The 25992-nt window shown below is 41.0% G+C and overlaps 2 protein-coding genes across 3 annotated transcripts; both read left to right on the forward strand.

Annotated features, from left to right (window-relative positions):
- The first annotated feature begins 1264 nt into the window (after positions 1 to 1264).
- On the forward strand, positions 1265 to 10845 carry LOC112227483 (protein translocase subunit SecA). Its single transcript, XM_042302813.1, has 5 exons — positions 1265 to 1369; positions 6432 to 6507; positions 7108 to 7348; positions 7681 to 7975; positions 8248 to 10845. The coding sequence occupies exons 3-5, from the start codon at positions 7335 to 7337 to the stop codon at positions 10843 to 10845; spliced, it is 2907 nt and encodes a 968-aa protein (XP_042158747.1). The 5' UTR covers positions 1265 to 1369; positions 6432 to 6507; positions 7108 to 7334.
- LOC121840179 lies at positions 10846 to 16523 on the forward strand. Of its 2 annotated transcripts, none has more exons than XM_042302148.1 (6): positions 10846 to 13632; positions 13757 to 13973; positions 14198 to 14439; positions 14663 to 14932; positions 15218 to 15324; positions 15462 to 16523. In XM_042302148.1, the coding sequence occupies exons 1-6, from the start codon at positions 11132 to 11134 to the stop codon at positions 15677 to 15679; spliced, it is 3555 nt and encodes a 1184-aa protein (XP_042158082.1). In that variant the 5' UTR covers positions 10846 to 11131; the 3' UTR covers positions 15680 to 16523. The 2 variants fall into 2 exon arrangements, with proteins under 2 accessions (XP_042158082.1, XP_042158083.1); XM_042302149.1 differs by having other exon boundaries at positions 15510 to 16523.
- Positions 16524 to 25992: the final 9469 nt, after the last annotated feature.

Genomic DNA, 25992 nt, shown 5'->3' on the forward strand with positions numbered 1-25992 from the left:
CTAGCCGGTTATCTAAACCTTGTAATCATGGACAAATTACTGACCGAGCACACAAGGCACGAGCCCTGACCTCTATGGGGCCCTCATTGATCATGGCAAAATGAGAAGAATCGCATGAAATTAGTTTTAAAACTGTGACATGTCCACTTTGCCCCGTGGCAAAATATGTAGTATAGCAGAAAATGTGCTTTAAAACAGAAACATTTTCTCAACTCCCCATGGCAAAATGTGAAGAATTGCAGGACATAAACTTTAATGCTGCACATTTCTCCACTAAAATGTTTTGCCCATGAAGTGTGGGCAACCAAATCTTGCTTAGGGCCCCAAAAAGCTAGATATGGCATTCAAAGTTGTGTCCATGAATCTGAGTGGTTACATTTGTCAAGCCCTGTCCCTCAACTTTTACTGAAACAGTGGCAGGGAGAGAGCTTTCTTATTGTTTCAACTGCTGACAACTTATATCTGCCACACGGGAGGCCGGGGTTTGATTCCCAGCCAATGCAAAAGATTTATGGGGGCAGCAGGTGGTCTAGTGGTTAGAGTGTTGGGCCAGTAACCGAAAGGTTTCTGGATTGAATCCCTGAGCTGACAAGGTAAAACTATTTTGTTCTGAACAAGGCAGTTAACCCACTGCTCCCCAGTACTTCATTGCAAATAAGAATTTCTTCCTAACTGAATCGCCAGGTTAAATACAAACAATTTTTATATATTAACAGAGTGGGTTATTTAAAAAACAGCTTTTCATTTGAAGCCACATCCCATGTTCACTTCGCCTGTGTTTTACACCACAAAGTTACATCACGGTGCTAAAGTATCTTTCTGGCCCGTTTACTTTAAGCACGTCGTGTGGTTAAGCGGCCCTTTCACAGAAGTGTAGTGCAGTCTTGTATTTAGTATCTTTAGGAATAAAAAAACAGGTTCTCTAATTGTTTAAACGTTATATTGATTACAACAAACTTATCACAATTTCTCATTCTTTCTTTCGTCACCAACACATGCCATGTTGGAATGTCTCAATTGACCAAAATGTATGTTTACATGATCTTTTACAACCTCTAATAAAACGTTGTCCTTAAAACGCATATACTGTAGGGTGAGAGCAAGAGGGCATAAACAGCTGTAAAAAAATACAGTAATCTCTACTCTTCAAGTATATGGGTAAAGTAAAACAAGGAGGCTGGTCTTTGAAATGTGAAAGTGAAACCACTGTGGCTATTGGCTGTGTCAGGTCGAGATCAGCTTCAGAGAAAAGTACATAAGAAGCTGTGCAGTGTCTCAAAGTTCACTGTGTTAGAGGTGTTTTTGGTCCTTATTTTCACCTTCTCAGAGCGCTGACTGAACACAGAGAAGAGGGAAGGCAGAGGAAAAGGTTAGTTCAAATCTTGTTCACTGTGTAGACTATTCTACATAGTTCAACTCATTTTTTAGGCTTTGATTTATGTTGAAAACTAACTGGATGAAACGGGATTGTTTTCAATGGGCTATTTATGGGTAGGGTGATATATGCATGAGTGGGACACTTTTTGGTAGATGATTATGTACACAATCAAAACCAGTGACTGAAGTTATGTTAATTTCATTAATTAAGGTCTCATCTCAAATCGAATGTTATTAGTCACATGCACAGAATACAACAGGTAGATCTTACAGGGAAAGGCTTATGCAGTTTCAAAAAAGGGGCATTTGGGCATTTTTATGATGAAACAAGTTGATCATGTATTATGTCAACCACTAAAACAACATCAGACCCATACTTTTGCTAAAGCGTGGCTTTAAGTTGTAGTGGGACACTTAATTAAGTTGATGAAGTGGGACACTATTTTCTCATAAGAAATTCATTAGTGTCCCACTTCACCTGGCACTTGTAACTTTGTTGACGGTTGTAGATAACACACTCTGTTTTTACCATTTTGTGTCAATGACCCTGTACTAAACCATCTCCATGCTATTGGGAAATGTATTTGGGGACATTCCAAAGTCTGGGTGAAAACCTAACTAAAGGAGTCTGCACAGCTTTTACTTGACCCTGAAACACCTCTATTATTTCCCAAATGCCCCTTTCATATATTCAGCCTCCTTTCTTTCCTCAGTTTCTTACACTGAACAAAAATATGAACACAACATGTAAAGTGTTGGTCCCATGTTTCATTAGCCGAAATACAATATTCCAGAAATTTTTCACATGCACAAAAAAAAAATGTCTCTCAAATTTTGTCAACAAATTTGTTTACATCCCTGTTAGTGAGCATTTCTACTTTGCCGAGATAATCCATCCACCAGATAGGTGTGGCATATCAAGAACCTGATTAAACAGCATGTTCATTACACAGGTGCACCTTTTGCTGGGGACATTAAATGGTCACTCTAAAATGTGCAGTTTTGTCACACAACCCAATGCCACAGATGTGTCAAGTTTTGAGGGAGTATGTAACTGGCATGCTGACTGCAGGAATGTCCACCAGAGCTGTTGCCAGAGAATGTAATGTTCATTTCTGTACCATAAGCCGCCTCCAACATTGCAGTACATCCAACCGGTCTCACAACCGCAGACCACATGTATGGAGTCGTATGGGCGAGCGGTTTGCTGATGTCAACGTTGTGAACAGAGTGCCCAATGGTGGGGTGGGGTTATGGTATTGGCAGGCATAAGCTACGGACAACAAACGCACTCAATGGTAATTTGAATGCAGAGAGATACCGTGACAAGATCCTGAGGCCCAATTGTTGCGCCATTCATCCACTGCCATCCCCTCATGTTTCAGTATGATAATGACATGGCCACATGTCACAAGAATCTGTACACAATTCCTGGAAGCTGAAAATGTCCCAGTTCTTCCATGGCCTGCATACTCTGTATTCCTAGTCATGTGAAATCCATAGATTAGGGCCTCGTGAAATGATTTCAATTGACTGATATCCTGAACTGTACTTTTTGAAATTGTGGCAAGTTGCATTTATATTTTTGTTCAGTGTACATGTCAGTGAGTAGGCTTCAGTTACATGCACACAATAATGTGATTATTGTGGATAGTCAGATTATTAATATAATAGTTTGGTTAAAACGTTTACATGCATTGCAAGAAGAAAGATTTACATGGACACATCTGAAATCAGGTAAACTGATGGCACTCAGATAACAGCCGAAAATTACCAATCCAAATAAACGTTCTACTACCGAAAACATGTTATTTTTGGGAAGCATATTTGATTCTGAATTCGGACATATAAAGTTTGCATGTGAAAACTACTTCAGTTGTGCCTAACTCTTCACAAGCACTAAGGAGGGAGGCATGCTCGGCTGGTGCTAGCGCAGATTACGCCGCATAAGGTGCTTACATTGGTGGTGCGCAGGTGAGCAAACTGTACACGTCCGCAATTAATAATAACACATCCGCAACCGCCTGACTATATGTGATGAAGTGACAATCTGAGGCTCGACCCTAACCCACTAATACAGAAAATGCCTGTAGGCTATAGTCAGAGATGGCAGAACGATTCTTTGCCTGATTTAGATGTTTCTCTATAATTTCCGACATTTTGGTAGACTATTTGTTAGTTAACTTGTCTATAATTAGATACATGCAGCTTCTCTTCTTCTGTCAATATGTGTTGCCCTAGAAGACCAAATAAACCCTTGCTCACCAGAATAATGTCACAAATCTATGGAATGAATGCTTCAATCTAGTCTATCGGTAAAGTTCTCTGTTATTGCTGATACTTTCGCGGATCAAAGACGTTTAGGGACCGGGATAAAATGCAATCTATAAAAGGTATCAGTTTGACCGATTTTATGGAAATAGAAACGACTCAACATGGTTCTGATAATATTTCAGTTCGACTTGGAGGCTAATTTAATGTGGTTGAAATACTATCAGTTTGTATGATGCTGATAAAGATAGCACCTCTACAAGCAACCTGGTCTCATAGACTAGACTAATATAGCCAATGTATATCCAGGACACTGATAATAGTGTGATATGTTATGTTTGGTCTGGTTACATAAGACAGATGGTTTTACTTAAGGTAAAAACAAAAGTTGTCTTGCAACCCAATGATTGCAAGTTCGAATTTCATCCTGAACAACTTGAGCATTTTAGCTAATATGCAACTTTTCAACTAGCCTACTTACTACTTTTTAGCTACTTTGCAACTACTGAGCATGTTAGCTAACTCTTCTCTTAACCCTTTTAACTAACCCTTCACCGAACTCTAACCCTGATAAGTTTTGCAAATTCGTAACCTATTGTATGTTTTTCAAATTCTTAATATATTGTAGCCTATATTTTTCCAATTTGTAACATGTACATTTGGAAAGTATCCAGACCCCTTGACCTTTTCCACATTTTGTTAAGTTACAGCCTTATTCTAAAATTGATTAAATATTTTTATTCTTCATTAATCTACACACACACACACACAATGACAAAGTGAAAACACATTTCTAAAAACCTGTTTTTGCTTTGTTATTATGGGGTATTGTGTGTAACCCGCTCGCCTATAAATAAATTGTACAAGAATTATACATTTATGGATTTTTTTTAGGTAGCCTATTGTTTTGTCCTTATCCAACCCGCCTGCCACGCACCCACCCTTCATCCACACAATATTTAATAATTTAATGACCATTAAACTAGTGGTTCATCTACGGGTGGTGAGGCAACCCCCGCCGCATCACTAGTTTACATGTCACATTGAAAATAAGAAAAATTCAAAAGATCACTCAGAAAACCAGGTGTTTAATTAAAGCTTACTTGATTTTGACCTTACCCTGATTAAGATAAACAGAGTAAGGTGTTTAGGCCTACATGACTATTGCATAATCTGCCTACTGCAATAATCAATTTACCCTAATATCGAATTATTATGGTGCAAATACATTTCCCCATTGTAATGCCCGGGGTAGTGGAGGGAGGAGTCAGATGCAGTAGACAGAGAGTTCAGAGTAGTGCTACTTCTTTATTCACCAACCAGGTAAAAACAGACGCCACTCAAAACAAATGCCCCAAAACACAGGGGACCTAAACAGTTCCAAAAACAACTCACGTACACGAACAACCGTGACTTACATGCATGTACAATGAGTACACATAAAACAATCCCGCACACCCAGCAGGCAGGCCGGCTGGCTAATAAAGCCCAACTAATAAACCTAATTAACAACAGGTGTACCTAATAAACAGACAAGGAGGGGGAGGAAAAGATCAGTGGCAGCTAATAGGCCGGTGACGACGACCGCCGAGCACCACCCGAACGGGAAGGGGAGCCACCTTCGGTAGGAGTCGTGACAACCAGTCCTTCCTTTCTTTCCCTCCCCTTTTTATTTCCCTTTAGTTCCTTCCACTCATCCTATGCGGTTTATGTGCTTGGCCTATTTAGCAGTTAGACTAGATTTGGAGATATTATGAACAACTACAACAACATATTCCAATGTACTTTAGAATATCTAATGAAGGAATTTACATTTTAAATGATTAAAGGTTTATTTTGTGCATAGTTAAAAAAGGTACCTGTTCCACTACTCAAACTCCATTCACGGGAAGTGGGACAGTAATATAAATCTCATTTTCAGAAAATATAAAAGCTGTTTACATGACTGGTTATTATGTTTCAAATCACTATTCATTTTAACACCAAAAGATAGATTCTTCAATGATAATAATTGACAGAATGACAAACTTATCATTCTAGCTCAAGGTATCATAGTATGGCAGGTTTTTTTGTTTTCAACGGGTCACCTGATCTAAGAAACCTGACCACACAAGCTAAAGTGATGTAACGCTGACACCAGAAATGTTTTATGCACAGGACACAAGCAGAAACAACCCAATAACATGTGTTGTGATTGGTTTGCAAAGTTACTATAGTACAGCACCCTCAAACACAAATGTCCCACTACACCTGATGTCCCACTAATGCTGACTTCACCACAAGTTATCAAGTAGGCCAATACACATACTTCTCATTATTGTTCAAATGTTAACAACTATTAACAATATTAAATGTCATGCTATTAGATATACTGTATATCATTTTTACACATCATAGTTATCTAAAAACAGCATTTTCAAGAAAACATTTATTGCTACTTTTTGTTTGACATGTTTATGCCTCAAAAGTGATGCTTTGCGGAGACTGCGGGGAGCTACACACATTTGATAGTTCTTGTTTCCTATAAGAGAATTGTTGTACTTTTCAAAATAATCCCGTCGATAACCACTGTAATTATGAATAAATAAATACAACTTGTATTAATAAGAATGAATAAACAATGAATAAGTAGGAATAGCAATAGGTCTGCATAGTGTATTTTAAAGTGTTACCTCATTCTCTGCTAGTATGATAACTTGAGAAAAGGTCCAGTAGATAAATTAACACATTACATTTTAAATTATTCGGTGTAAGACTGGTGTAAGGCTGTTTTTTCCCAACAGATTCTGAATAATGGGGGCCTCTGTGTCTATAAGGAACCAAACCCCATACACTTGGCACTACGAACTTGTCGGAGACGTAAGTATCTGAGTCACTGTAAAATCATGATAGTAAAAAACGTAAAGTAATGTTGTGACACTTCTGTTGCGAACGGGAAACTTTCTTACAGACAACAAAATCAATCAAATTTAAATATGGCAAGGTAATTGATAACGGCAGTAATGTAATTTTGCTGAGTGTAAGGTGCTCTGTGAAATACCTGATCATGACATTTATAAACCTAGATTATTGTCTCTTCCCAATGCTGGCATGCCACAAAGGAAGGTAAACATTATGAAGAGCTGAACTAATAATGGCAGTGTTGTCAGAGTTGAATTCTGTTGATGTTGTTAAAATGAATAAAGACCGCCCATTGTGTATGATAATGCCATTTTTCTGAGTATAGACTACCTTTAAGTATTGTGGACTACCTGAAAGTGGCTGTTGGCAGTAAAAGCCAGAGCGCTTATCAATATTGTCCCTGTGTCAAAATGAAAACCAGTGTAATATCAGACCTGGACATTTTATTTTGAGTTCAATCTCGAAAATTGTTGAGCATTAAGTTGGATCGCTGAAGATGAATCTTTACACATTTATGAATTTAAAATGTATATCTGGTAATGATTTTCTGTTTTCCAGGGAGGTGGCTGTGGCACGTTGCATGGCATGGGTAGTGTACAAAGAAAACTCAACATTAGGTGGATCCATTGCTACCTAAAGTTAAGATATGACAATCACAGTAACAATTCCTTCTCATATGAGTTCAACAGTCACAAGCAGAACGGGAGTCAAACATTCACTATTATAGAAACCAGTGGCCGTTCACTCATTCAGCTGTTGTGCGACACAGAGTCTAATAGTCCAACATGTCCAAACTATGGTAAGTAAATTCTTACAAATCTGCTGAGCTACATTATCATATTCAAAATGTTCCTTTTGAAATAAACCATATACCCTCAATACATCGTATATCAGCAACTGAGCCAATTAATGTAAAGACTATTCCTAACAGTATACAAATAATTTAGTATTGGTTCAGCAAATAGCAGTATCGGCTCAGGGCTGCTATATTTCTTATTGATCCATATTTTGTTTGAACAACATTCGCTGTTGGCAGGACGTCTCAAATTCCACCTTATTTGTACACATGGTCTCTGGCCAAACGCTGTGCATAACATAGGGAATATGGTGTCATTTGTATTCATCCATCAGGGAAGCAAGAGGAAGACCGTATCCGGCAGCAGCAGGAGGAGATGGAGCGGCGAAGACAGGAGGAGCAACGACTACGACAGCAGGAGGAGAGGAGGCGCCAGGAGCAACTGGAGAGGGAGAGGGCGATCCAGCAAGAAATCGAAAGGGAGAGCGAACTTTGGGTAAGAAGATGTCAAAGGGACGAGAAAAGCTGAGACAGAAGCTGAGACTAAAAGGACAACAGCGCCATCACCAGCGTACACAGGTACTACACCAGATGATAGAAGATGACGCTGCAGCAATCAGAAGGGATGAGGTAAGAAATATTAAATAAAGGGTTGTAGAATGGGTTTTATTTCGCATGAATGATTTTGTGTTTCACATAAATGTTGTGTTAACTTAATGATAAACGTATTATATATTTCTGAAAATACCGTTTTTTCATATTTACATACAGTTGCCAATTTACATGGAAACACCACTAATAGAAAAAGTGTTTATAGTATGACACATACATCTTTTAGTACATCTGTACTAAAATATTCCTTTTCTTTGCACTTTTTTTGTGTTGGGACCATTTCATTCTAGCCATGGGACTTGAAAAATAAGTTTGAAGATCTTCTGAAGAAATACGAGATCACTGAAGACAAAGGCATGCAGGAGGACAAACTTGAAAACAGAATGAAAACTCTTCAGAATGAACTAACCCTTAAATACTTTGGAGAGCCTCAACTGTCAATCTGGTGTCAGTTGACCATAGATCGTGCTATCAGCCAAGGAGAGCAATCGCTCACTGAGCAGTTTAGCATCCTCACGGCTGTGACAGAGCTAACGTTGACCAATGACTCGGACACAGACAGTAAAGAGGACCAACTACTTGACTGGGACCAGAAGTGTGACTTTCTCATCCGTCTTCTTGAACAGCTGTACAGCACAAATCCCACAGTGGCTCAACAACTTGTTCTGAGCATTCTTGATGTGTTCACAGAGGTGTCAGAGAAAAACAAGGGGCTCCTTAGTCAAATTCTCTTCAACATGATCTGGACACCTGCAGAAATTCTGCTCTTTTTGCGAGGTGTTTCAGGCATAAACCAAGAGTTAGCAACCTCAATCCTTCATACTGTGAGGACAAACAAGCTGGATCTTCTCTCTACTCTCTCTGCCTTGAAAGGTAAAGACCCTGTCAACTCTCTACAATGGTATGCTGAGGCAGAAGGGAACAAGGATGCCGACACCATTGTGAATGAAATGCAAAATGAAAAGTACCCAGAGAAAATATTGTCCATAATGAAGGAAATTCTAGGATATATGACAGAGGAACTTCCAAAACATGCAAAGGAGGACTTGGATCAGGTAAAGATAGAGGAAGCAAAGCAGATGATCAAGTCACTGGATTTTACTAACCCTGACCTTGCTGTTCTCAAGGAGGTCCTAATAAGGATGTCTATTGCTGTGCAAGACTGCTCAACCATTTACACTCAAAACGGTAAAAACATAGAAGGCTACTTTCCTAGCATCACTCCGCTGGAATCACTGCACACTGCTGAGAAAATAGAAGGCTACTTTCCCCGACTCACTCAGTTGGCATCACTGCTCATGCTCCTTCTACCAAAGTTAACAGGGAAAAAAGGTATCCTTCTGGAAATCGGCACAGGTGAAGGAAAATCTTGCATCTTGGCTATGTTTGCCACCATCCAGGCCATCCGTGGCACTAAGGTTGACGTTGTGACCAGTTCTCCAGTCCTTGCTCGCCGAGACCAAGAGGAGTGGAAGAAACTGTATGACATGTTTGGTGTCACATCCTCTGTTGTGCCACCACCACAGATACAGGGAAGCTCCCCTGAAAGCAGGGATAGTATGCTACAGGAGGCTTACAGGAAACAATTAGTTTACGGAACCGTTGCCAGCTTTGCAGCAGACGCATTGAGGCAGGAATTCGAGAAGGACACCACACGTGGGGAGAGGAGGTTCGACATGGTGATTGTGGATGAAGTGGACTACATGACCTTGGACAATGGAGTTCAGGTGACGTTTCTATCCCACGAGGCAAGTGGCCTGAGGCACCTCGGACAAGTCCTTGCTAGCATATGGGCCATGGTATCTATGTGTCAGCCAATTGAGATGGAAGATACTGGAGAGATTGAGTGGGCAACTGGAATCCAGCATTTTCACAAGGCTGCAAAGTTAGCTGTTATCGGTCCAGCGACATCTAAAGAATTCTCTGAATTTCACATTTTGGAAGCCGGAGTGGAGTTGGGTATCTATTCAGATGAAGATTTTGATATGTTCATGCATGCTCTAGAGAACACAGAGAATGACGATACAACGGAGAACAGGATAACTGTTGATACATTCTTGGCCAAAGTTGGAATTACTCAACAGTGTGATCTGCTCACCATCATGGAGAAAGCACTGGAGAATGATGTGGCCATTGACTGTTACTCTGTGACAAACAATAAAGCCGTGCTGGTTGAGGAGAAAAAGTTGCACAACAACCCTGATATCCTGGAAATCAAAATGCTTCTCCTCGAGAATGGACGAGCCAGCGAGATCATACCTGAAGACAAACTCATTAAGGCAACAGTCTCTGAGCTGAAGTCTAAAATCAAATATTCTGGCAGCTCTCAGTCAAACTCAGAGTTTCTTGTGATCCCCTCTTTCCTTGAGAAGTACCTTGAGAATCAGTTACCAGTCTTTGTGGAAAACGCCCTGAAAGCCATCATGATGACACAAGGCAGAGAGTACATGATTGATCAGACCTTGGAAGCTGTCGGAGACAAGCATCACTACCATGCTATCATCCCAGTGGACTTCCAGGCCAGTGGAGTGTTGGAGAAGAACAAACGCTGGGGGGACGGCCTGCAGCAGTTTCTGGAGATGAAACACCAGCTGGCAACCACTACTTTGTCCAATGTGACTAATTACCTTTCAAACTTCCATTACTTTCAAAAGTACCTGAAAGGGAATGGGATATTTGGTGTGTCTGGGACATTAGGGGGTGATGCCGACAAAGATTTCCTTGCAAGGCATTATGAAACAGACAGCTACATAATACCAGCTCATCGCCATAAGAAGGTTGTTGAGCTTCCAGCAATTCAGGTCAATGGGCAAGCCCAGTGGATGGAGATCCTCTGTAAGACAGCAATGAGGGTGGCAGAAAGTGGTCAGGTTGTCTTGGTCATGTGAAGATGTCAAGACTGCAAACAAGCTTCTGAAGAAAATAGAGAGCGAGAATCCACATCCCCCCATCACATTATACACAATCAGTGAGAAACACAACATTGAGAGAACCAAATTCAGAGGGGGACATGTAATCATAGCCACAAATCTAGGAGGTCGTGGAACTGATATCAAGGTTGATCAGGATGTCAACATACGTGGTGGCCTCTTCGTCCTCCTGACACATTACCCTGGCAGTCGCAGAGTGGAGAAACAGGTGTTTGGAAGAACTGGTCGGAAGGGAAACCCGGGCATGGCCCAGATGATCCTCTGTGGGGATAACCTTGCCCCAGCATACCAGGGCCAGCCTGTGGAGATCATGAGACAATTGAGAGAGGAGTACGAAGTCCAACGCATCAAAGATATGGAGACAGATGAGCTTCTCGAAATAAAAATGAAAGAGGATCTGTTTGGCACGTTTTGTGAATTTCTTGACAAGTTTCATGGCAACTTCTCAAAACAGGAGAAAGATGACCTGTCAGGAATGGGGCCGAATGATGTCCCTGAGTGTTTTAAAGAAAAAGGCTCTAAGTTTGATTACCAGCCTGCCCTCAATGCTTTGAAAGAAACATGGTCATTGTGGCTTACCCTTCACGAGGAGCACATCCGTCAGCACGAAGATATCAGTGTTCTTAAAGCAGACCTTCTTGAGCATATCACAAATAGGGGCAACATGCTGCTGAATGGAAAAAGTCAAAACTTCTATGACCACATTAAGCAGGCTATCGGCAGAACAGACTTGCACCTCCGCAACAAAAGTAAGTGTGACTATGAAGCAAAGTCCTACTGGAAAGATGTTGAAGAATGTGACCCTTTTTACAGTGCCGTGGCAATGTACAACCAAGCTTTCATCACCATAAACATGGGAAAAGATGGCTACAAAACAGAGGCACGGAAATTACTGGAAAGGGCAAAGACATCTGTGGATGTTTACTTGTCAGAAACCACAAATACCATGGTTTCTTTTCAGATTGCCACAAGAGGCAACTTTGAACCACATCATGAAGGAGAATGCAACTTTCTAAAGCAAATAGATTCCAGGATGAGCATTCACCAAGCTTGGATACGTAACATTGACCTTGCAGTAAATAAACTTAAAGAGCTTGAGGGTGAAGGCACAGCCATAACAGAGGTATCCTCAGTGTACAGCCTCTCAGAAAATCAAGACTACATCACAGGAAATGAACTCACGGCCTTGTATGACAATGGCCTGAGCATTGTGTTTGAGGTGAAAAAGAAGCCAGAGTTCAGCTTTGACGCTTTGATCTGTTTCTTCATCGGTATGTGTCAGGTCATCCTTGGAGTTCTGGTTTGTGCCCTGTCGTTTGGCTCTGCAACCCAGATTGGCTTAAGTATCATCTCTGAAGGAGTCTCTGACATGATTGAAGGGATATCTGGCATGATATCAGGCACATTCGATTGGGTACAATGGGCCATCTCCAAAAGCATCAGCATTGGGATGTCTCTGCTCTCCGCAGGGTTCAACGCCATTAAAAAAGTTGTCACCACAGCATATAAAGTCCTCAATGGTACTTTGAAACTCTCATCTGTTGCAAAGGAAATCATTGGCACAGGAAAACATGTTTTCAAGTCCACACAGAAAGCAGCAAAGTATGCAATTAAGACAGCAACGAAGAAACTGGCATCCCCTACAAACATGAAGATGGCTCTAAAACACGCAACCAAGTACGCACTTCAGGAGGTAGGGAAGCAGGGTGTAATCACAGGAATAAACTATGCCATTGATGCTGGAATTGGGGCCATCTTTAAAACAATTTTAGAAAAAGCTTTCAAAGACATGGTCAATTCAACAGTCAAAAAGAATGCCGAACTAGATCTTAGTCTCACTGAATACATTAGCTCTGCAGTACCTAAAGGAGCTTTGCAGAACCGCAGCAACTATAAGATTGACTCAAAGCTTGAACAACAAACAAAAGATTTAGTTCAAGTTATGACAAAAGAACTTATTCCTGGCCTCATGACTGATGCCACCACATCCCAAGTCAGTGATGTTATCAGCAGACTCTCTGAGGTGTGCAATAATGCAACTGACCTTGTGGCAAAAAGTGGAAAACATTTGATTGCAAAAGGAGTCAAAATAAGTGTAGAAATAGCTAAACACACCACAATCTTGGTCCAAATGATTCGGTCTATTCCTACAGAACATGTTATCAATGACATATTTGTCCTCAAATTAAAAAAAGAAATTGAAGAGCAGCAAAGATATGTGGGGCAGTATGATCAAGATGGCAGACATGATTTACCAGATGTGATTCGCCTAAAGGATGAGCTCCTAAGCTCCATTTCGGAAAGTGTCTCCGAAGCGTTCATAGATGCTTGTGCTGGTCATATGTCCTCTTTTGTGACGGGAACATTCAAGAAGAAGCTCAATGGAGTTACTGGAAAGGTTGTTGACAATGTACTTGGCAGACACAAAACTGAGGCCTTTTTCCAGGACCGGCAGCATAAACATGATATGAAGTCAGCCAGTCAGAAGGCTGGGAAAGCTCTGTCAGAGACTGAAACAAAAGAACTTCTGGACTATGCAGAGAAGATTGGTGATGTTAATCGACCAGCCTCGGCCCTGGACATTTATGTCCTCACAAACAGTGACCTGCTCCATGGTAAAGGCATCCAGTTCAAAGTGGTGGATCAAGATGGGAAAACGCTCTCAGAGGAGTCCTACCCGGGAACGAACAGCTCAGCCGGCCAAATCACTCTACGGCTGACCAAAGAGCCTGAGAAAACACACAGGTATTTGTCCTAAACTGTTTGGTAGACCTTCATCAACAATACTGCAAATCTCCCAAAATTAGGATCTCTCCATTAGAACTACATTAATGAGAACCAATGGTGCTCTTTATTTCTGCTCTTTCAGTGAGAAAGGAATCCTCTCTAAAGCAAAAGACAGAATCCAAGGAGTGGAAAGTCCATACAGTGGTCACTTTGACATCATCCAAGATGGGAAAGTAATCCCTGTGCGCTCAGAGAACAAGAACTGCCTGTACCATGCCCTAGCACAGGCAACATCTAACAGGTCTGAGGATGAGATCACGAGTCAAGCTGTGAATCTACGAAACAATGTTAAAGACCAGGTACTGTACGTCTACTCATGTCTATGTATAGTTTAAATAATTCTTAAACTAAGTAACTTTCTGAAATATGTCATTTTCATCAAATCCAACGAAAGAACACAGGAAATGAAGATGGTTGGTAGATACCAACTGTATGAATAAAATAAATGAATATAACATATTGCATCTTTAACCTTGGTTGTGGAGTAATTGGAGTTATTGATACCTGTTATGTCTTCCCATAGATTAAAGGGAGCCTTCAGGCTTATAGTGAAATGGTTCAAACCCAGAAGGCCTATGATGCACTCGAGAAAAATCATGGAAAATATGCTATAGTTGGAGGGGCCAGGAATAGAAAACGGACGAATGATGGGGAATATGAACATGATATCAGGCCCATGAAGAATTGTCCTTATAGTTCCTCAGGGATAAATGAGTATGACATAGCCTTTACGTACCACCTTGGATTAGTTGGTCCTAACAAAAGGTATTTTAGCAAAATAATTTTATTTATTTTTATATGGGCATTGTTCAAATCTACCAATGTTATTATAATGACCCTGCATTGTTTTTACACTTGAATGTATTATTAAGAACAGAAATGTATATAATAATTCATAAAGCATTGACATACAAATTGTGTAAATTAGATGTGTTTACTTGAATTGTACTTCCATAGTACAACCCTTTCTCTTCTATTCCCTCATCAGCGTCAAAAACACCAAACTTTTCTCTGACAACATGGGGGAAAGAGGCATTGTGGAGGCAGACCATATCCCACCAAAGAATTCCCTGAAGCTGGCCAGAGACCAAAAATCTGAGATGAAAAATCTTCAACAGAAGAATCCGAAGCTTTATGATATGATAAACAGCATTGAATCAGATCAAAATGGAGGGAACCTGCTCACAATGCGGGTTCTCAAACAGCATCACAGGAATGCTCTAACCACTGGAAGGAGTAAGACATCTGTCATCTGCAGGTGAATTATCTATTAATATAGGTGCAATCCATCCCTTCCCTTTCTCCCTGTGATACACAACCGAGGCTGAAACAAAGAAACAGAAACAAACTTTGATATAATTTAAGCAAGGTTTCTGCCTGGTCCTCTTCTTCTTAGACCTTTCAGCCCTTTAATTTAGCTACAATGTGAAAAGTTCCATTCTTGTGGTGTTTAAGGAATTGAATAATTACTATCTATGCTGCTTCCCTATTTGTAATGTTCTCAATCTCCTAACAACACTGTGCATGGCCTTCCAACTCACAGGAAGCTGCTGGCGGATACACTTGCAAGCGGAGATGTGGAGAAATTACTGAAGTTATCTTTCATCATGGCTCATCCAATTGCTTCCGACCAGCTCAGAGACAAAGCAGGTGATTATTGTCCTTTATACAATGGGTGGGTCTAATCCTGAATGCTAATTGATTAAAACCACATTCCAGCCGGTGTCTATTCCACAAGTTTTTTCACAGAAAGTTTTAATATGAATTTGTTTATGTTTTTATTCTAGGAAAGCCCAATAAACTTACCCTGGGATCCATTGATTTATCTCCTGAAGGAACGGTGTTCTACTATAAAGCTGGCTTCAATCAGATGCTGAATCACCATAGTAAAGAGGGGATCATCGACGAGAATCAGCAGGCGAGGCTGAAGTCCTGGGTGTCCGATAAGAAGTACATGGACCCGGACACCCCAGAGTACAACAACATCCTTGCAGCCATCCAGTAACACAACCTCCACTGGAGACATGTTAGTAAAGGGATAAAATCATACTTTTATATTCAGCATAAGAATATCATGAATTCAGTATAATCATAAGGTGAATCATTTCTTGTTGAACCTTAGGTGAATGACAATTTGACCTTTCTACTGCTGCATAATTACTATACTTTTTTTGTTTGTGCTTCCACAAGGTAGCCTATGGCTTTTCAAAATAGATACAGTAACTTATGTGCAAGGTGCATGAGATGTAAGCTTGCTAAAACAACTATAGGTTCTTTACAGTAAACTGTAAATTGACTTTTGATTTTGTTTCATTCAGTACTGTATGCTATACTGGGTGCCAAAGTTCATTTCTCAATGTCATAATATTTACTGATGTCATAATATTTAATGTTTGTAGTTTCTTAGTGTTGAATAATATAGCCTACTTTCCATTTTAGTGTAATGATCATGATAACCTTTTAAAATCAAATCAGAATGTATTTGTCGCATGTGCAGAATACAGTGAAATGCTTACCCACAAGCCCTTAACCAACAATGCAGTTTTAAGAAAAAAGAAAGAAAGAAAGAAATATTACAAATAATTAAGGAGCAATAATAAAATAACAGTAGCGAGACTATGTATTTTATGCTCATCATCAGTGGTTTCACAGTCAAATCATGGTCTCATTGGCAGTGTTTATCATGTATTGGATTTCTTTACTATTGGATTATGGATGATTTTATATTTACTCAATCCAAGGTGGTGTTTTAAGCCATTTGAATAAATGTTTGCATTCTCAAAAATATTATCTGTATTTGAAACTATTGATAATAAACTGATTTAATTTGCAAGACTACTAGCAATGTGCACCTTCGAGTGGATCAATTTTGTCTTTCAAATCAAATTTTATTTGTCACATACACGTTGAGCAGATGTTATTGCGGGTGTAAATGCTTGTAAGCTACTGACAAGCTTCTTGGATATAGGGGGCGCTCTTTTAATTTATGGATAAAAAATGTTCCCATTTTAAACAAGATATTTTGTCACGAAAAGATGCTCGACTATGCATATAATTGACAGCTTTGGAAAGAAAACACTCTGACGTTTCCAAAACTGCAAAGATATTGTCTGTGAGTACCACAGAACTAATGCTACAGGCGAAACCAAGATGAAACTTCAAACAGGAAGTGAGACAGATTTTTGAGGCGCTGTGTTCCAATGTCTCCTTATATGGCTGTGAATGCGCCAGGAACGAGCCTAGACTTTCTGTCGTTTCCCAAGGTGTCTGCAGCATTGTGACGTATTTGTAGGCATATCATTGGAAGATTGACCATAAGAGACTACATTTACCAGGTGTCCGCCTGGTGTCCTCCGTCGAAATTGGTGCGTAATCTCCAGCTGCATGTATTTTCCCATGTGATTCAGAGGAGAAACCAAACTGCCACGAATGACTTATCATCGAATAGATATGTGAAAAACACCTTGAGGATTGATTCTAAACAACGTTTGCCATGTTTCTCAAATCAAATCAAATCAAATCAAATTTTATTTGTCACATACACATGGTTAGCAGATGTTAATGCGAGTGTAGCGAAATGCTTGTGCTTCTAGTTCCGACAATGCAGTAATAACGAACAAGTAATCTAACTAACAATTCCAAAAAAACTACTGTCTTATACACAGTGTAAGGGGATAAAGAATATGTACATAAGGATATATGAATGAGTGATGGTACAGAGCAGCATTGGAAAGATACAGTAGATGATATCGAGTACAGTATATACATATGAGATAAGTATGTAAACCAAGTGGCATAGTTAAAGTGGCTAGTGATACATGTATTACATAAGGATGCAGTCGATGATATAGAGTACAGTATCAACGTATGCATATGAGATGAACAATGTAGGGTAAGTAACATTATATAAGGTAGCATTGTTTAAAGTGGCTAGTGATATATTTACATCATTTCCCATCAATTCCCATGATTAAAGTGGCTGGAGTAGAGTCAGTGTCATTGACAGTGTGTTGGCAGTAGCCACTCAATGTTAGTGGTGGCTGTTTAACAGTCTGATGGCCTTGAGATAGAAGCTGTTTTTCAGTCTCTCGGTCCCAGCTTTGATGCACCTGTACTGACCTCGCCTTCTGGATGACAGCGGGGTGAACAGGCAGTGGCTCGGGTGGTTGATGTCCTTGATGATCTTTATGGCCTTCCTGTAGCATCGGGTGGTGTAGGTGTCCTGGAGGGCAGGTAGTTTGCCCCGGTGATGCGTTGTGCAGACCTCACTACCCTCTGGAGAGCCTTACGGTTGAGGGCGGTGCAGTTGCCATACCAGGCGGTGATACAGCCCGCCAGGATGCTCTCGATTGTGCATCTGTAGAAGTTTGTGAGTGCTTTTGGTGACAAGCCGAATTTCTTCAGCCTCCTGAGGTTGAAGAGGCGCTGCTGCGCCTTCCTCACGATGCTGTCTGTGTGAGTGGACCAATTCAGTTTGTCTGTGATGTGTATGCCGAGGAACTTAAAACTTGCTACCCTCTCCACTACTGTTCCATCGATGTGGATGGGGGTGTTCCCTCTGCTGTTTCCTGAAGTCCACAATCATCTCCTTAGTTTTGTTGACGTTGAGTGTGAGGTTATTTTCCTGACACCACACTCCGAGGGCCCTCACCTCCTCCCTGTAGGCCGTCTCGTCGTTGTTGGTAATCAAGCCTACCACTGTTGTGTCGTCCGCAAACTTGATGATTGAGTTGGAGGCGTGCATGGCCACGCAGTCGTGGGTGAACAGGGAGTACAGGAGGGGCTCAGAACGCACCCTTGTGGGGCCCCAGTGTTGAGGATCAGCAGGGAGGAGATGTTGTTGCCTACCCTCACCACCTGGGGCGGCCCGTCAGGAAGTCCAGTACCCAGTTGCACAGGGCGGGGTCGAGACCCAGGGTCTCGAGCTTGATGACGAGCTTGGAGGGTACTATGGTGTTGAATGCCGAGCTGAGGTCGATGAACAGCATTCTCACATAGGTATTCCTCTTGTCCAGATGGGTTAGGGCAGTGTGCAGTGTGGTTGAGATTGCATCGTCTGTGGACCTATTTGGGCGGTAAGCAAATTGGAGTGGGTCAAGGGTGTCAGGTAGGGTGGAGGTGATATGGTCCTTGACTAGTCTCTCAAAGCACTTCATGATGACGGATGTGAGTGCTACGGGGCGGTAGTCGTTTAGCTCAGTTACCTTAGCTTTCTTGGGAACAGGAACAATGGTGGCCATCTTGAAGCATGTGGGAACAGCAGACTGGTATAGGGATTGATTGAATATGTCCGTAAACACACCGGCCAGCTGGTCTGCGCATGCTCTGAGGGCGCGGCTGGGGATGCCGTCTGGGCCTGCAGCCTTGCGAGGGTTAACACGTTTAAATGTCTTACTCACTTCGGCTGCAGTGAAGGAGAGACCGCATGTTTCCGTTGCAGGCCGTGTCAGTGGCACTGTATTGTCCTCAAAGCGGGCAAAAAGTTATTTAGTCTGCCTGGGAGCAAGACATCCTGGTCCGTGACTGGGCTGGGTTTCTTCCTGTAGTCCGTGATTGACTGTAGACCCTGCCACATGCCTCTTGTGTCTGAGCCGTTGAATTGGGATTCTACTTTGTCTCTGTACTGGCGCTTAGCTTGTTTGATAGCCTTGCGGAGGGAATAGCTGCACTGTTTGTATTCAGTCATGTTACCAGACACCTTGCCCTGATTAAAAGCAGTGGTTCGTGCCTTCAGTTTCACACGAATGCTGCCATCAATCCACGGTTTCTGGTTAGGGAATGTTTTAATCGTTGCTATGGGAACGACATCTTCAACGCACGTTCTAATGAACTCGCACACCGTATCAGCGTATTCGTCAATGTTGTTGTCTGACGCAATACGAAACATCTCCCAGTCCACGTGATGGAAGCAGTCTTGGAGTGTGGAGTCAGCTTGGTCAGACCAGCGTTGAACAGACCTCAGCGTGGGAGCTTCTTGTTTTAGTTTCTGTCTGTAGGCAGGGATCAACAAAATGGAGTCGTGGTCAGCTTTTCTGAAAGGGGGGCGGGGCAGGGCCTTATATGCGTCGCGGAAGTTAGAGTAACAATGATCCAGGGTCTTTCCACCCCTGGTTGCGCAATCGATATGCTGATAAAATTTAGGGAGTCTTGTTTTCAGATTAGCCTTGTTAAAATCCCCAGCTACAATGAATGCAGCCTCCGGATAAATCGTTTCCAGTTTGCAGAGAGTTAAATAAAGTTCGTTCAGAGCCATCGATGTGTCTGCTTGGGGGATATATACAGCTGTGATTATAATCGAAGAGAATTCTCTTGGTAGATAATGCGGTCTACATTTGATTGTGAGGAATTCTAAATCAGGTGAACAGAAGGATTTGAGTTCCTGTATGTTTCTTTCATCACACCATGTCACGTTGGCCATAAGGCATACGCCCCCGCCCCTCTTCTTACGAGAAAGATGTTTGTTTCTGTCGGCGCGATGCGTGGAGAAACCCGCTGGCTGCACCGCTTCGGATTGCGTCTCTCCAGTGAGCCATGTTTCCGTGAAGCAGAGAACGTTACAGTCTCTGATGTCCCTCTGGAATGCTACCCTTGCTCGGATTTCATCAACCTTGTTGTCAAGAGACTGGACATTGGCAAGAAGAATGCTAGGGAGTGGTGCACCGTGTGCCCGTCTCCGGAGTCTGACCAGAAGACCGCTTCGTTTCCCTCTTTTTCTGAGTCGTTTTTTTGGTCGCTGCATGTGATCCACTCGGTTACACTGGTTGTAAGGCAGAACACAGGATCCGCATCGCGAAAAACATATTCTTGGTCGTACTGATGGTGAGTTGACGCTGATCTTATATTCAGTAGTTCTTCTCGGCTGTATGTAATGAAACCTAAGATGACCTGGGGTACTAGTGTAAGAAATAAGAAATAACAAAAAACGTAGGAAAAAAAACAGAAAAAACTGCATAGTTTCCTATTGGTGGAACAGCTGATATTATGGAGTTAATTTGGAAACCAAAAAAGTTCGAATAGATTTTGATGACTGAATTTTCTGGGGTTTTTGGAAAAAAAGTTCAGCGTTTTGATGACAAACGTGATGAACAAAACGGAGAGATTTCTCCTACACAAATAATCTTTTTGGAAAAACGGAACATTTCCTATCAAACTGAGAGTCTCCTCATTGAAAACATCCGAAGTTCTTCAAAGGTAAATGATTTTATTTGAATGCTTTTCTTGTTTTTGTGAAAATGTTGCCTGCTGAATGCTAGGCTTAATGCTATGCTAGCTATCAATACTCTTACACAAATGCTTGTTTTGCTATGGTTGAAAAGCATATTTTGAAAATCTGAGATGACAGTGTTGTTAACAAAAGGCTAAGCTTGAGAGCCAATATATTTATTTCATTTCATTTGCAATTTTCATGAATAGTTAACGTTGCGTTATGGTAATGAGCTTGAGGCTACACTTAAGATCCCGGATACGGGATTGCTCGTCGCAACAGGTTAAGAGCTAGAAGCAGAGCTGTCCTATCTGACGGCGCCATCTCTCTCTCACCAATTAATTGTGCACACGTTATGTTTTCAGTTTGAGTGTGTGATTTAATGTTTTAATTGAACATTTATTTAAACAAGGCAAGTCAGTTAATAACAAATTCTTATTTACAATGACGGCCTATCAAAAGGCAAAAGGCCTCTTCCGGGGTGGGGCCTGGGATTAAAATTAAAATAAATGTCAAAAATATATAGGACAAAACACAAATCACAAGAGAGACAACACAACACTACATAGAGACCTAAGACCACAACATATCATGGCAGCAACACATGACAACACAGCAAGGTAGCACAACATGACAACAACATGGTAGCAACACAACATGGCATCAACACAACATGGTAGCAGCACAAAACAGGGTACAATCATTATTGGGCACAGACAACAGCACAAAGGGCAAGAAGGTAGAGACAACAATACATCACGCAAAGGAGTTACAACTGTCAGTAAGAGTGTCCATGATTGAGTCTTTGAATGAAGAGATTGAGATAAAACTGTCCAGTTTGAGTGTTTGTTGCAGTTTGTTCCAGTCGTTAGCTGCAACAAACTGTGTGCTTTGGGGTCCTATAACAGAATGTGACTGGCAGAATGGGTGTTGTATGTGAAGGATAACAGCTGCAGCATATATCTCAGATAGGTGGGAGTGAGACCTAAGAGGGTTTTATGAATAAGCATCAACCAGTGGGTCTATACAGAGATGACCAGTTTAAATAAAATCAAATTCTATTAGTCACATGCGCCGAATATAACAGTAAAATGCTTACTTACGAGCCCCTAACCAACAATGAAAATAAATAAAAGTAACAAGTATTAAAGAGCAGCAGTAAAATAACAATAGCGAGACCATATACAGGGGGGTACTGGTGCAGAGTCAGTGTGCGGGGCACCTGTTAGTTGAGGTAATACAGTTGAAGTCGGAAGTTTACATTCCACTTAGCCAAATACATTTAAACTCAGTTTTCACAATTCCTGACAGTTAATCCTTGTAAAAATTCACTGTCTTAGGGCATTTAGGATCACCACTTTATTGTAAGAATGTGAAATGTCAGAATAATACTACAGAGAATGAATTCAGCTTCTATTTATTTCATCACATTCCCAGTGGGTCAGAAGTTTACATACACTAAATTAGTATTTGGTAGCTTTGCCTATAAACTGTTTAATTAACTTGGGTAGCCTTCCACAAGCTTCCCACAATAATTTGGGTGAATTTTGGCCCATTCCTCCTGACAGAGCTGGAGTAACTGAGTCAGGTTTGTAGGCCTCCTTGCTCGCACACACTTTTTTCGCCCACAAAATTTCTATAGGGTTGAGGTCAGGGCTTTGTGATGGCCACTCCAATACCTTGACTTTGTTGTCCTTAAAACCTCTTAGGGATCCCTTCACTCCCAATCCCGCTCGAATTCCGTTACCGTGATTGATTTGACAACATCCAGTGAAATTGCAGCGCGCCAAATGTAGTGCGCCAATACAAACATAAGAAAATCCTATTTCAACCAGCCAGGTGCGATGCAAAATCAGATAACGATATATGTTATTTTCAGTTGTAGAAACTGTTAAAAAAATGTTTAACATTTTTTAAAATTTTTATAAAAAATGTTTTCTATTTCTGTTTTCTGGGCCTGAGTAGCAGGCAGTTTACTATGGGCGCGCTTTTCATCCGGACGTCAAAATATTGCCCCCTAGCCTTAAGAAGTTTTAAGCCATTTTGCCACAAATTTGGAAGTATGCTTGGGGTCATTGTCCATTTGGAAGACCCATTTGCGACCAAGCTTTAACTTCCTGACTGATGTCTTGAGATGTTGCTTCAATATATCCACATAATTTTTACTTCCTCATTATGCCATCTATTTTGTGAAGTGCACCAGTCCCTCCTGCAGCAAAGCACCCCACAACATGATGCTGCCACACCCGTGCTTCAAGGTTGGGATGGAGTTCTTCGGCTTGCAAGCCTCCCCTTTTTCCTCCAAACATAATGATGGTCATTATGGCCAAACAGTTCTATTTTTGTTTCATCGGATCAGAGGACATTTCTCCAAAAAGTACAATCTTTGTCCCCATGTGCAGTTGCAAACCATAATCTGGCTTTGTTATGGCGGTTTTGGAGCAATGGCTTCTTCCTTGCTGAGCGACCTTTCAGTTTATGTCGATTTAGGACCCGTTTTACTGTGGATATAGATACTGTTGTACCTGTTTCCTCCAGCATCTTCACAAGGTCCTTTGCTGTAGTTCTGGGATTGATTTGCACTTTTCGCACCAAAGTACATTCATCTCTAGGAGACAGAAAGCGTCTCAGACCTGAGTGGTATTACGGCTGCATGGTCCCATGGTGTTTATACTTGCGTACTATTGTTTGTACAGATGAATGTGGTACATTCAGGCATTTGGAAATTGCTCCCAAGGATGAACCATACTTGCGGAGGACTACAATTTTTTGGGGCTGATTTCTTTCTTTTGATTTTGATGACGGCTGCTTGGTCACATGGTGGCTTGTCATGGCTCACCTTTACCATTGAAGGGTTCTGTGATTGGAAGCATGCATTAAAGACAGATAAAGGACTGAACAAACATGCCACCTTGAAATAACACTTAACATTTCAGGCTATGTTGAGGGAGAGAGAAATGCATTATGCAGAAGATATTGGTAGAAGCTTTATTATAAGATTTGCAAAAGTGGAGCAGTTAACAATCCATTCAACAGCGCTTGGTTAAGGCCTGACGTACATAGTTGGCTCACAGCTTTTACAGAAAAAAAGTACAACCTCTTCTGTCTACATGGCAGTTTAGCAGATGGGCGGAAACAGGGGCGGGGAACATAATATAACTTTGAACATTGAGATATTAAATAAATGATAGGAAAGAAGCATAGAATTAAGGTTTTAGGTTTTAGGTCAGAAGTCAAGGGTTATCTGAAGAAAGACAGAAGGCTTTGGAATGTGTTGGGTGGACGAGAGGAGAGCAACCTGTTGATATAGGGAAGACAGATGGACATCTGTGGATTAGGTGAAGGAGGGGTTGAGGTCTGGAGGTGAGGGCAGATTCCCTTAAGGGAGTAATAAGGGTTTGGTATCCTGTTACCTTCTTCCTGTTGAACCATAAGATGTAAGGATTGGAGAGAAGGAGGAGTGTCTTAAGTGGGATGTATATAACTGTGATGGTGAGAAATGTTGGGTTGTCTGAATTACAGCTGTACAGAACCTTTGGGAAGAATTAAACCTGGTCAAAGCTTCTCTATTGTCCGTGAGTTATTTACTCTGAAAAATAAGAACAGTATACAACAGCTTTTCTGTTTAGATTAAGATAGCTGACAATGCACCATTGTCTGCTCCTTCCTGCAAGTTTTCCACACAGCTACGTTCCTGCACATCGTAAAAACAGAATGTCACATACTGCAGTCGCACCCAAACGGCTCTTATCTGTACGCCAGGGCTTATGACTAAGTCACATAAGAAAAGCCTACATCAGCCAAACACTAGCATATAGCAAGATACAATTCTTTAACCTTTTCATATGTGAGTTCCAAATATCTCTAACGGTCGCCCCGGCGTGAGTTTTTTATGCAAGTGATGTCAGAATGCGCTCACTGTAACAAAATGTAATTGTTACGCAACAGGACAGTTAATCCTCAAACCAAGGTACGCTGCATGTTTTTATTTATAGGCCTTTTTAACTTGTCAATTAAAATTATTTTGTAACAAGTTTTATTTTCAAACAGTTTGAATTGAGGTGTGTTCTGCCTCTTCATGAATGCACATTAAAGTAGGCCATTTTACTTTTGCTGTCAATTTATTTTTAGGCATTACTGACCCAGACAAACTTCCCCAACCACTTCCCAATTGTTTCTCTGCAGACATTTATGCATCTCCAGTCAGAACAGGACCTTCACACACGTGTTCACATTTTCCCTTTGGTGCCGGCATCGCATTCATTGTTGTTTTCATTACTACATGGGAATAACTTTGGACATGTGTGCGGTTCTTTCAATGTAAGTTCCTTATTACGTTATAATAGTTTCTGTATGTTGTGTTATGTTGTTTCTACTGCAGCTCACTGTATGTATGGAACATAATATATTTGTGTGTATTCTTCATAACCGCAGACTTTGTCACGCCCTGGCCTTAGTTATCTTTGTTTTCTTTATTATTTTGGTTAGGCCAGGGTGTGACATGGGTGATTTATGTGTTTGTCTTGTCTAGGGTTTTTTGTAGATTTATGGGGTTGTGTTCTTTTAGGTGTCTAGGTAAGTCTATGGTTGCCTGGATTGGTTCTCAATCAGAGACATGTGTTTATCGTTGTCTCTGATTGGGAGCCATATTTAGGCAGCCATATTCTTTGGGTATTTTGTGGGTGATTGTTTCCTGTCTTTGTGTTTTATGCACCACTTAGGACTGTTACGGTTTTCACGTTTATTGTTTTGTAGTTTTTTCATGTTTGAGATTTCTTATTAAAGAACCATGAACTATAACCACGCTGCGTTTTGGTCCGCCTCTCCTTCCCAGGAAGAAAGCCGTGACAGACATGCGAGAAGGTAGCTACATTCTTCTATTAGCTCTGTAAAACAATGCTAATTGCGTAAGAGAAGTATTAGCTTGTGTTGTCTTTTGAAGCTACCCTGGCCTTATGACAATGGTTTGCTTTCATTTTTAGCATAGCTCTGCTCTGCCCTACCCCTTGTGGAGCTCAACATTTACTGTTTTTGTTATAAAACTCTATTTGTGATTTTTATTGTTGTATTGCTGTATCCTGATATTGTATTCTCATTACTAATAATTCCTCTTT

Source organism: Oncorhynchus tshawytscha, linkage group LG20 (assembly GCF_018296145.1).
Source record: "Oncorhynchus tshawytscha isolate Ot180627B linkage group LG20, Otsh_v2.0, whole genome shotgun sequence".
NCBI classification, from domain to species: Eukaryota; Metazoa; Chordata; class Actinopteri; order Salmoniformes; family Salmonidae; genus Oncorhynchus; species Oncorhynchus tshawytscha.